Raw genomic sequence first — 13406 nt, 5'->3', positions numbered from 1 at the left:
CCTATAAACAAAAGGGCCTAAGTGTAATCATTTTAGTAGTAACAACAACAACAACAAAGAAACAGAAATCTCTAAAACTGATAAAAATGCAGGTTAAGGTTTTATGGAGTTTGGTGAATAAAGTATGAAATGTGCTGAGTTCAGCTATTACTGGGAATGTGATTTGCCTAATTTTTCACACCTCCCTGCTTTCTCCTTGCTATATCCCAAAGTATTCTCTCATTTACTCCCCATCTCTCCTTAAACACGCTAAACACCAATTACAGCCTTAAGACTGCTTCCTTTTGCTTTTTCATTTTGTAGGCAGATTGATAGAGATATTAACACTGATTTTTAAGGCTATTACAAACTGTTCAACTTAACAATGTGTAGGTAACAAAATCTAAGATACTCAGCTGTCAAATTTAGCATCAGCTCACAATTTTCTTTCTCATTCCATAAACTCTTAATATCATCCTAGAAAATCACCTCTATAGAAAAAAAATACACATAACTTTGCCTCAGATTTATTCTTACACACTTTGCCCTTACACAGCTATCAAGTGTAAGAAGTGTGTCAGAGTTCCAAATTATTATACACAGGGTCCCACATGTTTAAAAGAACAAAACGATAATCAACTGTTCATTATTAGTAATTATTGCTTATCACCAAAAGATTATTCAAATTTCATATATTTAGTGCATAGTAACAATTCTTTGCACTAAAGATGATTTAGAAACATTAGTTTATTCTAGTCAGTTTATTAGAATAAATAAACTAATAAAAATAAGTTTATTCTAATTTTTCATACATATGACTTTAGCTCCAGGAGCTCTCTCATCCATCTGCCACTCCCAAAAAGCTAAGGTATGAACACAATCCAGGCAACAAATAATCTTTTCACATATGACTCCTACCTTCCTGGGAGAGTTCAGCAGCATTATTAGTTTTAAAGGTATTTCTGGTCTGGTCTTAATTTCTGACAGGCGCAGTGCTAATGTCCAGATAACTGACAGGGCTGACTTTCCTGGGAGAACCTTTCCACAAAATCTATCATTGCTCAGAGAATACGAGCACAGTGGTTTGTTAGAAGCATCCCATCAACAGTGGTTTGAGCCCAGTCATTCATCCCTTGGAACTACTCTCGCCTATAACATACCCAGCACTTAGCATCAGACCAGACATAATCTCCCTGCCTCTTAATTATTTACAAAGAAATCACCACATAGTAAAGAGGCCCACATGTACTTCAAGGAACTAGTCCTAAGAAGTCTCCCAGGACTTCATGACTGAGGAATGGGTCCAGAGGAGAGTAAGTTATCGGATGAAAGATTTTTTCCTGGAAGAACTGCAAGTCAATCTTCACACAAAAACGGGGAGATCCATGTCACTGCTCACACCATATCCATGGTGCCAACCAGCACCACAAGCATAGAAAGTTCTAAAATGAACCAAATAGGGAGTAATTCATACTGAAAATAAGGCAAGTGGATATAACCAAAGCAGGAATCCTACCCATGCACAAGTATTTTAGTTTGTGCTTTATGCTACTTCAATAAATTAGAAAATCACTTTTCAGGTTTTTATCTTGGAGTACACTTAAATATTTATTTAGTTCATTATTTATTCATTTGAATTGTCTCCAATTATTATAGCAATGCCTGGTGGTCCTCTTCACCACTCTCTATCACTAAAGGGACTGGTCACATTTCCCATTAGCAACTCCTATCTAAGGGGATTTATGGCCACTGTAAATAGCTGCTCTGGGCTGAGACTTGGCACAGTGTTCTAACCCTGAGCATATTTGTGTTCCTGGTTTTAGGCTCTAAGCAGTACATTAAACACACACACACAGTTTAGGAGTTTATTTGGCTAACTTTAAGCGACTTTTTAATTTCTATATTTGGTTGCTCAGAAGCAGCCAATTTTTATTTTAGAGTTTACAATATTTTTCTAGACTCTTGAAACCCTCTTAAGCACTGTCAAGTCTCAGTTATTCAGAATTTGGGGTTTAGACAACACACCCACACGTACTCATCTGCAGAGAATATAATACTGTACTAGTATTGACCCACTACTTCATTCAATTCTATCCCATAAAGGTTGCTTATAACTTTACATGGTGATGATGTTGCCAGTATCTTACAGTGAGATAATCTATAAAGCATTATCTTTACATGGACGATATTTCACTAAATCCTCACAGAGAGTGAAGCAGGCATTTATTGATGACGAAAATGATTCTCAAAAAAAAGGGTTGGCGGGGGGGGGATATGCTAGGACATATGGTTCAGCAGCGGCAAACTCAGAACCAAAAGCAGTTCTTTTGACTTCCAAATCTGTGCTTCTTCCCCTATTCCAAGTTCCTTCACCAGAAATCTATAGGTAACAATTCAACCAGTCTTCATTCAACCTGTAACGCTACCTTGTTACAACACATTCTATTACAAGGGCAGAAGGCCCTTGGAATTCCAATCTCAGCTAAGGCACGGGGGACTCAGCTGATGGCTGGGATCATCCACTCTTTCTTTACTCAGATCCAGCCAACATTTTTTTATCACCTACCATGTACTAGTAATGAATTATACTTACTGCAACTGAGTTGTAAGCTAAAAATGCTTTAAATGATACATTTTATGTTATGTATATTTACTACAAAAAAGTAAACTAAACTGGTTTTTACTCATATTTCCATATCTCCCAAATAAATATATCGCATTTCTCAGTATCTCATAACCACATATTATGGAAATATTTTCCAAATGGCCTCCAATCTGTAGATTATCATGTGTAATACCATAAAATTAGGCCATATACTGTGTAAATAAGAAGAGAAAGACATGATTCAGCACCAAGTTCCCATAAATGACAAAGCCTACGGCATTAATTCACATTAAGCATCCCAACAGCATTTCTTGAACACTTATAAAAAATAAGCCATTTATTACACTTTAAAACGGCATCCCAACACCTGGCCTCCTATGCTTATGAACGAATTTGCCAATAGCCATAGTACTTTTTTCTCCGACCTTAAAATTCAACTTGAAATTCTCAACATACTCCTCCAGGTGACTGAGCACTACTTCAGAAAAAATCCAACAAGAAACCAATTTGCTACCCTTGCCACTTCACTTTAAACACATAATTTTAGAAAGAAGTCTCCACTTCCAGGCCCAGGAAATTCTCATCTTGGCCAAGGCAACTAGGCTGATTCTATTATACCCAACTTAGGAGGTCTTGTGGATCTAACACTTGGAAGAACCCTTTTCTACACAGCCTTCTCTAAGTTTGACTATTGCCCACATTTTTTTTTTTTTTTTTTTTTAGACACTCTGGAAGTAGTGTGATGCATTGAAAAACCAGTGAAATGGGAGTTACCAAAGATGAACTAAAGTCATAATTCTATCAGTGGGTAAAGTTGGGGGAAATCAATGCCCTGTTTTCTTATCTATAAAATTAAGGGCTGTTGCTTGGATTTGTCTGCTGTGTTGAAGATAGAACTTTCCAATCTAATAAAATCTCTCAAGGAGTCAGGGCAAAGCATAAGTGCTCTAGAAATGCTCCAACTGAAGAGAGGCTCAGAAACCTGAGTAAGCCCACCAGGGGGGGCCATCTTAGGGGGAGGGAGTCCCAAAGAGACCGTTTGAAAGGCAGTCAGTAAAATATTAGCTGGAGGTTATCCAGCTCTAATCCTTACTAGAAATAATCATCAAAACCTGCAAAGAAATACAAGTGCATGTTTCAAACAAGGATCAGGGATTAGAGTCTTTAAAAAAGAATTTTGAAAAAAAAAATGCTGTCAAACTGAAGTGGGACATTAGGTTCTTTCTTAATCATGAAAATAAACTCTCAAAAAAAAGAACATCTCAGGAGTCTCAAAGGATAGAAATAATGAACTGAAAGTATATCATCTGCTTCTCTTATCACTACATAAAGTTGTTAGCATGTTTCTTCATCTTTATTTTTTCTAGCTTTATCTAGATATAATTGACATGTAACATGTACAAGTTTAAGGCGTACAATATAAATGACTTGATAAATATATTGCGAAATCATTACCACAATGAGGCCAATTAATATATCTATCACCTCACATAGTTTTCATACTGTGTGTGTGTATGTGGTAAGAACACTTATCTACTATTTCAGCCACTTTCAAGTATACAGTACAGTTTTGATAAGTATTTGTTGTTGTTGTTCAATCACCCAGTCATGTCTGACTCTTTGCAACCCCATGAATAGTCAACAAGTATTTTTCAATTTCTAGTAGCTCACATTATATTGGCATTGGTGATATAACTCAGTGGATTTCTGGCGAGGACACATTTTCCTACAACTTAAATATTCTTGCCCTGTATCTTTTTTTTTCCCCCTCAAAAAATTTTACCTCAAGAAGTTCATCCTCTGGCTGTAGGAGGTTCAGTGTATGAAGAGGACCACCTGGAGCAATCGAAGAGATATAATGGTGCCCATCAAAGGAATCCACTTCCATGCCAAGCCTCAGAGTGTGAATGGGCAGGAGCTGCACGGAAACACAGAGCAGTAATATAAGCATGACGTGGACACATCTGGCTGGTAGACCTCTGTCAAATGTCACTTTGACATGATAGTCCCACCCCTTGAGTCAGATCAGGAAAATCCTCACAGAGACAAGAACTGGAAGACTAGCCTCGAGTAAAATATGAAGTCATTTGTCATCTTGTTCTCATTCTTTCCCTTTCAGATTCCCTGGGAATAGAGACAGACATACAAAGTCTCCAGTTCTAAGCTCTGGCACTCCAAATTTCCAACTGGTCCCAGAACGTGTTCTGTGTTTTGCTTTTCTGCAGGGCTTCTCATCCCTCCTTTTTATGTAACTTAACTTCCATTCACACCTCAATACCAAAAGCAGTGTCACTTCCATGAACCCCTTCCTGATATCAGAGTTATATCACCTCCATATAACCATATAGCCGTAAACAAGGGTGGCTATAAGACCACCCTGTATACATCTCTATCACAGTTCACAACACATTGTCTTTAAAACTCCTATTTTCTTAACTACCCCCTACTTGAGGATATCTTTTCTCTCTATAACATTAGACCCTAGAATAGTACCAGGCCTCTGAAGATGGGCTCATAACATGTTATTTGAACTAATTCATGAAAGATTGGAGAAGGCAATGGCAACCCACTCCAGTACTCTTGCCTGGAAAATCCCATGGATGAAGGAGCCTGGTAGGCTGCAGTCCATGGGGTCGCTAAGAGTCGGGCACGACTGAGCGACTTTACTTTCACTTTTCACTTTCATGCATTGGAGAAGGAAATGGCAACCCACTCCAGTGTTCTTGCCTGGAGAATCCCAGGGACGGGGGAGCCTGGTGGGCTGCCGTCTATGGAGTCGCACAGAGTCGGACACGACTGAAGCGACTTAGCAGCAGCAGCAGCAGCAGCAGCATGAAAGATTGTACCTCTTTCAAGTGTCTTTTCCATCTCACCAGTTTAAGTTAGAATACTTTCTGATGTGGGGAAGGCATGGGTGTGAAATAAAGAAGGCAATCATTATTCTACTCTCAGAAGGTGAGAAAATGAGTGTCTTAGTGTTGTTGGCTATAAAGGTCAAGGGCAATCACCAAACTCCAAGCCGTTCACTTTCAAAACTAGAGCTAATGATTTCTCACTGTGGTGATATAAACTCAAATATGGTAAATGGTACTAATTATGTTTTATACTTCCTATATCAATAGTCCATTTATCTAAAATACCAGGCCCATCTCTAACGGTGTATTTGCTGAGGAGAAAACCCTACACAAGGTGGCAATACACTCATGACATGGCTCTTTCCCTCATATTTCCTTTTCTCTGTGATTATTTATCCTGAAGCTTGTCACCTCCCCTTAGTCATCTGCTCTGAGTCCCCAGAGTTCCACACGCCTTGCTTCAGACACCACCTGGGGCTCATTTCCATTCCACTACAGACACACAGACAAATGTGAAGTGGCAATGAAGCCAGCTGTCTGTGGCTACAATGGCTTAAACCAGGCATGAGGAACTCCTGGCCTTGGGCTAATTTTCTGAAAATTAAACGCTCTTGACCAAGCACCTCAGGACCTAGTCATCTCGGGCAATGAGCTATTTTAGCAGTGTGAAAGTAAGACTGTTTTTATTCTTGTTTCTTCTCTGTGATTTCTTCATTTGTCACTGCTTCTATCTCTTTCTGTTTCGTCTTTGTACCCAATCTTTTGCTATCATGCTAGGAGATATTAGGGTCCTTTCCTTTAGCACTGAAAGGTGAATAAAAGCTCTGAGAAATGTTCTGTAATGGCAGTTTACCCACCATCTCTGCCAACTCTCTTCCTTCCTTCCTTACGAGCCAAACACTAGAGCAGAGAGTGGCCAGTGGGTCCCTGTAAGTCATCCCCAAATATTTGCTGAAGTCTGCTTGTAAGAGCAGATTGTTCCATTTTCAAGAATTCTGCAAGCCAGTTGTTGATGACAGCCATTATTAAACATGAAATTATACAAATAATTAAACAAATAAAGTAATATTAAAAATAAATTATTAAGTAAATTTATTTAACAATTTTAAACATAAAAAATAAATTTATAAATAATAAATGAATTTATTTTTTATCTAACAATTAAACAAATAAATAAATAGCATGGAGCTTCCTTGGTAGTCCAGTGATTAAGAATCCATGTTGTAATGCAGGGGACACCAGTTCAACCCCCGTTCTGGGAAGATCCCACAGTCTCTATCCTATGGTACTAACATCTAGTGTAGAAGACAGAGAATATAAACAAGCAAGAGAGCAAGCAGACTCAAGCAAAACAAAATAAGTCAATAAACAATGCACCAAGAAACAAGTGAAATATAAACCCCAAATTACTGTGGTAAGTGCTATGAAGGAGCTAATCAATGTCAGGACATCAGACACAACCGTGATGGCTGTTTTGAAAAGTTGGTCAGAGTAGGTTTCAACAGATGGGGACATGGAAGGTGAGACTCCAAGGATAAGAATGAGTCAGCCCTACAAAGAACCTGCTGGTAGATTGCTTGTGGGAGGTAAGTGAGAAAGGTATTTGCTAAATTTTTGGTTTGAGCAACAGGATAGACAGTGGTAGTAATTCCTACATAGAAATAAGTACCCAAATTAAAACAGACATTGCAGCACAGGGAGATATTTACTGCTTGTATAATAGCATGTTCCCATAAAAAATAGAAGGATTAAGGAGGGAATTGATCCCAGGCTCCCCTCCAAGCTGCTAAGTCGCTTCAGTCGTGTCCGACTCTGCACGACCCCATAGACGGCAGCCCTCCAGGCTCTTCTGTCCCTGAGATTCTCCAGGCAAGAACACTGGAATAGGTTGCCATTTCCCTCTCCAATGCATGAAAGTAAGCCCCTTACTAAACCTGCTCTATTTCTCTTCTCAATGGAACAGCTGATGTCAGGAGCAGGCTGGAGCATGGCAGAGCAACAGCAGCTTACTCAAGGAATACCCTGCCCACCAGATGCAGAGCTGTGCTCCTCTAGGCTACTCCCCTAGGTATCTGTAAATAACACATGCTCCCTAGAAGCTTGCATGAAACACACATGCTCCACCTTCAATCATACTGAACAGATAAACCAGAAATGATGTTTACAAAATCTGTCAATCTGAAAGATGCCTACCTAATATTAGTTCCAAATCTAAATTCGAGTACAGCTGGATTTCTGAGACTTCATGTTATGTGGCTCCAGGTGTCTCTGTGGGAGCAGGACTATTTAATTACTTGTCCCAGCTGCATTTAGCAACTAAACAAATCAACCATTTCATCTGTCTCTTTCAGTAGTCCACCCTTTCGGAATTCTGAGAGCAGAAAGTGCTAAAATGACAGAAGTAGGTGTCAACAGATGATTGATGCCTTCACACACAAAGCACATTATGCTTTTTGCTGCTAATTCAATGTGCTTTGCAAGGGGTCCTACTTAACTTGACAAAGTTAATTGAGCAGCAGGATGTTCATGATCCTGATATGACAAGTAAAGGATACAAGGAAACTGATCCAAGGAAAGTGTGACCATTGGGTGATTTACTGTAGATGCTAAAATGATGAAGATCAAATGAGATCAAGAAAGCTAGAGGCCTTCAACCTATGAGTGGAGAGAACAGTCAGGAGATAAGCTGCAGTTCATTCATTTTATCTTGTCACCCAAATAAGATATCAAAGTATTCAAGTAGGAATAAAAATGTTGCTCCGGGGTTAAAAAAAAAAGCTTCTGAAAAGGAATAGCTATGTCAGTGGTATGGTCAGTGGTATGGGGAGGAGGCTTCCAAAAGAGCTGAACTTCAAATAGAACAGAAAGGATCTTATGATTAGTTCTCATACACACACACACTCTATCTCTCTCTTTCTTTCACTGGAGATATTACATAACCATTTATGTTTAAAGATTAGGTAGAAAGAGTTGGTAAATTTACCCCAAATAAAAACAGACTTTCTAAGAATGCAGCTACGACTTTTAAACTAATGATGAAACACAGGAAAATGGCCTCCAAAGTGAGGTATAGTCATGCAGAGGTTGTGTAAGACAGTCAGCCTAGCAGAGCATGATTTATATTAGTTTCTCTCATCTGTCTAAAATTTTAATTCTGGGGAATTCCCTGGCAGCCCAGTGGTTATGACTCCGTGCTTTCACTGCCAGGGACCCATATTTAATCCCTGGTCAAGGAACTAAGATGCCACAGGTCACACATCATGGACTAAAAAAAATTAACATTTTAACTCTGAATGTTCAAAAAATAAACATTACATACTCTGCTGTAGAGAAATATATTGAACATCTCTTCAGCTACCTTACACCGAGATCAAGCATCAGCTGCCATTTTTCATTTCAGATAGCATTTGTTACCTGTCTGGCCCGAGAGATATTTGAGCTTTTGACACCTAACCTAACACTCTGCCCTTATGGCTCTTTCTCTCTACCTTTGCTCACGGTATTTCATCCACCTTGAAAATCCACTGTTCTTATTTCTCCAAACTCATTCTTGAGAGGAGAGTTCATCCTTACATAAGCCTCTTTCATCTGTCTTGAGGAAGTAACCCCTCCCTCCTCGAATACAGCTGACCATTTATAACTCAGGGTTAGAGGCACTGACTCTCTACCCAACTGAAAAGCTGTGTATGACTCATAGTCAGCCCTCCGCAGCTGAGGTCCCTGCATAGCTGGGGAAGGCGCAGTACTGTAGTGTTGCTGTCGCTTACTCACTCAGTCATGTCCTACTCTTTATGACCCAGTGAGCTGGAGCCTGCCAGACTCCTCTGTCCATGTGATTCTTCAGGCAAGAATGTTGGAGTGGGTTGCCAAGTTCTGCTCCAGACGATCTTCCCAACCCAGAGCTCAAACCCGTGTCTCTTACATCGCTTATATTGGCAGGCGGGTTCTTCACTACTAGCGCCACCCAGGAAGACCACAGCACTATAGAATGTACCATTAAAAGAGTCTGCGTATAAGTGCACCCATGCAGTTCACACCCATGTTGTTCAAGGGTAAACTGCACACATAAGGCATCCTAGCAAAACCTGAATAATAATTCTCAATAAAGTGAGGCAAGGAAGGAATCACAGTTCCCCTTAGGGACCTCACCCCCAACCTACAAAATCAGAATATTAGTCAGGAGGAACAAAATCAGTTCAGTTCAGTTCAGTCGCTCAGTCATGTCTGACTCTTTGCGACCCCATGAATCGCAGCACGCCAGGCCTCCCTGTCCTTCACCAACTTCCGGAGTTCACTCAGACTCACGTCCATCGAGTCAGTGATGGCATCCAGCCATCTCATCCTTGGTCGTCCCCTTCTCCTCCTGCCCTCAATCCCTCCCAGCATCAGAGTTTTTTCCAATGAGTCAACTCTTCGCATGCGGTGGCCAAAGTACTGGAGTTTCAGCTTTAGCATCATTCCTTCCAAAGAAATCCCAGGGCTGATCTCCTTCAGAATGGACTGGTTGGATCTCCTTGCAGTCCAAGGGACTCTCAAGAGTCTTCTCCAACACCACAGTTGAAAAGCATCAATTCTTCGGCACTCAGCCTTCTTCACAGTCCAACTCTCACATCCATACATGACCACAGGAAAAACCATAGCCTTGACTAGAAGGAGCTTAGTCAGCCAAGTAATGTTTCTGCTTTTCAATATGCTATCAAGGTTGGTCATAACTTTTCTTCCAAGGAGTAAGTGTCTTTTAATTTCATGGCTGCAGTCACCATCTGCAGTGATTTTGGAGCCCAAAAAAAATAAAGTCTGACACTGTTTCCACTGTTTCCCCATCTATTTCCCATGAAGTGATGGGACCAGATGCCATGATCTTCATTCTCTGAATGTTGAGCTTTAAGTCAACTTTTTCACTCTCCACTTTCACTTTCATCAAGAGGCTTTTAGTTTCTCTTCACTTTCTGCCATAAGGGTGGTGTCATCTGTATATCTGAGGTTATTGATAGGGCATGCCTATTTTGAAAAAGCTGCTCTGATGTTTCTGACAGGCCACCTGCCCTACTAGATAACCACTGTCACTACAGTTATTTGATTCTGTATCTTATGTTATTCACTCAAAAAGAGGCCAGAAAATTATATACTTATGAATATAAAATACATACTTAAGAATTGGTAACAGTGGCTGGTCACCTCTGGGGAGAACAAGGGGACTGGGATGGGTGGGAAACATATTTTGCAGTACTTGCTTCTGAAACTTTTAGATTTCATGTCTTGTCCATATATTATCTACCCAAAAGGAAAAGCATAAAGAATGGCACACACTCAGGAGCCAGATAACTCCTGATTTGTTTTCTAAATTTTGCCATTTACTAGCTGGCTTAAAACTCAACATTCGAAAAACTAAGATCATGGCATCCGGTCCCATCACTTCACAGCAAATACATGGAGAAACAATGGAAACAGTGACTTTATTTTCTTGAACTCCAAAATCACTGCAGATGGTCACTGCAGCCATGAATTTAAAAGACACTTGTTCCTTGGTAGAAAAGCTATGACAAGCCTAGACAGCATATTAAAAAGCAGAGACATTACTTTGCTGACAAAGGTCCCTCTAGTCAAAGCTATGGTTTTTCCAATGTATGGATGTGAGAGTTGGACCATAAAGAAAGCCGAGTCCCAAAGAACTAATGCTTTCAAACTGTGGGGTTGGAAAACACTCTTGAGCGTCCCTTGGACTGTAAGGAGATCAAACCAGTCAATCCTAAAGGAAGTCAACCCTGAATATTCATTAGAAGGACTGATGCTGAAGCTGCAATACTTGGCCACCTAACATGAAGAGCCAATTCATTGGAAAAGATCCTGATGCTGGAAAAGACTGAACACAGGAGAAGGGGATGACAGAGGATGAGATAGTTGTATGGCATCACCGACTTGATGGACATGAGTTTGAGCAAGCTCCAGGGGATGGTGAAGGACAGTGAAGCCTGGCATACGGCAGTCCATGGGGTCACAAAGACCCCAGTTGGACATGACCAAGCGACTGAAGAGCAAAAGCTGTGTATGATCCCGGGCAAGTCACTTCACCTACCTGACACTCAGTTTCCACATACAAAAAACGGAAAGGAAGAAATAGATGCTAACTAATAGAGTTATTCTGGAGAAATGTCTTTAAAGCAAAGCACTACCCCTGGTGGGTGAGTGGGGGCCCAGTACATTCCACTGCCTTCACAACTCTACTTGCTCAAACAGACCGAGGAGCAAACTCACATCTTAATGCCCTCTGGCTCCGAGAAAGTAATTTAGGAAGGAAACAAAGTGAAATTTGTCAGTCTGTCTTGTCAAAGCCAGAGAACAGGGCCTGGTCTTTTTGTTGCCCACACCAGGGATATCACTAATTACTAATGCTCACTTTGTATTACAATTGATGGCTGGCAGAAAGGTCACTGGCATGAGCATAATGCTTCTCCCTCATAGCTCTGTGATTATCTTAAGAGTAAACACTTGCCAAGAAAGCCATCCCTAAGAGTGCAAGTCTCCCCAGATGCGGGAAAACTGTTCTTGTGTCATGATTAACAGATTCCTAGAAGCAGTTCAGCTAATGCTCAAACCACTATAAAGTGCTTTCACCTCTCTCTTTCCCTACAACTCCATCCACCTCAAAAGAAAGTCTTCTCTATTAACACTGGCCTGTCATAAAGGGAGATGCTTCTTGAATCTGCATCCCTTAAAACAATTTCTTCAGGCTATGAAGTGGTTACCACAGTGACCAACTAAAGACAGATAAACAATTAGAAATACCAGCAGTAATCATGAAATATGATTTTCCTAATCAGAAAGCTAATAAGACAGAGGAAAAACCTACAGCCTTGATCTCAGAGCATGATATTAACCTGCTAAGAACAGGTGTTCCACTGGTGTTACCTGGCACTGAGAATAAAGCCCAGGCTTATCAGTGTGGAGCTGGTCTTCCTCATCTAAAAACATCCTCCTGCTCATTTAGTTTGACCTGGACACTCCAAAACAACTTCCATTCCCCACACAGGCCAACTCTTTCCCACTGTACTTGCTTTCATCATTCTTTTTATGCTTCTTAAATCATCATCACTTCTTACAATCACTACCTTGCATCACTTTTACAATTTATAGCTATCTTCTCAAGTTATTTTTCACTTGTTTATTATCATGACCCAAACCAAGCCCAGGGCTTCCCTGGTAGCTCAGCTGGTAAAGAACCCACCTGCAATGCAGGAGACCCTGGTTTGATTCCTGGGTCAGGAAAATCCTCTGGAGAAGGGATAAGCTGCCCACACCAGTATTCTTGGGCTTCTCTGGTGGCTCAGATGGTAAAGAATCTGCCTGCAATGCAGGAGACCTGTGTTCAATCCCTGGGTTGGGAAGACCCCCCCAGAGGAGGGCATGGCAACCCACTCCAGTATCCTTGCCTGGAGAATCCCCATGGACAGAAGAGCCTGGCAGGCTACAGCCCATGGGGTCATAAAGAGTTGGACATGACTGCGTGACTAAGCACAGCACAGCAAACCTAGCCCAGAACCCAGGCTCCAGGAGAGAGAGGACCCTTTATATTCTGCTCCCCACAGCTGGCAGCAGTGTCTGGTGTGAAGTAGGAGCTCTGTAAATATTACAGGAAGGAAAAAAATGCTCTCTAAGCTGCAAGCTGCCTCTGCTACTATATTATCCAGTTATATAATCTGAGGTGACTCATTCAACTTACGCAAACTTTAGGATCCTCATGTGAGAAATGGGTTTGGACAGGCCAGTTTTATTTACATATTGCAGACAGAAAGCAGAAACTACTAAATCAAGAACCAAACTTCTAATTTTAAGCGGATTTTTTTCAATTATAGGTCATTAAAATAATCTGTGGACATTTAATAGTCAATGTTTAAAAAAGTAAACGTGATAATATTACATTTTAAAAAGCACACATCCCTTCTCTGCCACGTATACAAAAAAATGAG

At 40.5% G+C, this 13406-nt stretch overlaps 1 protein-coding gene across 6 annotated transcripts in view; it reads right to left on the bottom strand.

Annotated features, from left to right (window-relative positions):
• Nucleotides 1-13406, bottom strand: part of PATJ (PATJ crumbs cell polarity complex component) — a 394842-nt gene that overhangs the window by 308363 nt on the left and 73073 nt on the right. For all 6 annotated transcript variants that reach the window (XM_069593029.1, XM_069593048.1, XM_069593038.1 and 3 more), the window contains exon 15: nucleotides 4368-4502. In XM_069593029.1, the coding sequence (XP_069449130.1) occupies nucleotides 4368-4502 (135 nt within the window). The remainder of the gene's footprint in view (nucleotides 1-4367; nucleotides 4503-13406) is intronic.

This window comes from Ovis canadensis, chromosome 1 (genome assembly GCF_042477335.2).
Source record: "Ovis canadensis isolate MfBH-ARS-UI-01 breed Bighorn chromosome 1, ARS-UI_OviCan_v2, whole genome shotgun sequence".
Lineage (NCBI taxonomy): Eukaryota > Metazoa > Chordata > Mammalia > Artiodactyla > Bovidae > Ovis > Ovis canadensis.
Note: the sequence above shows the minus strand (reverse complement) of the source record. Positions and strands in the feature narration are given on the sequence as shown.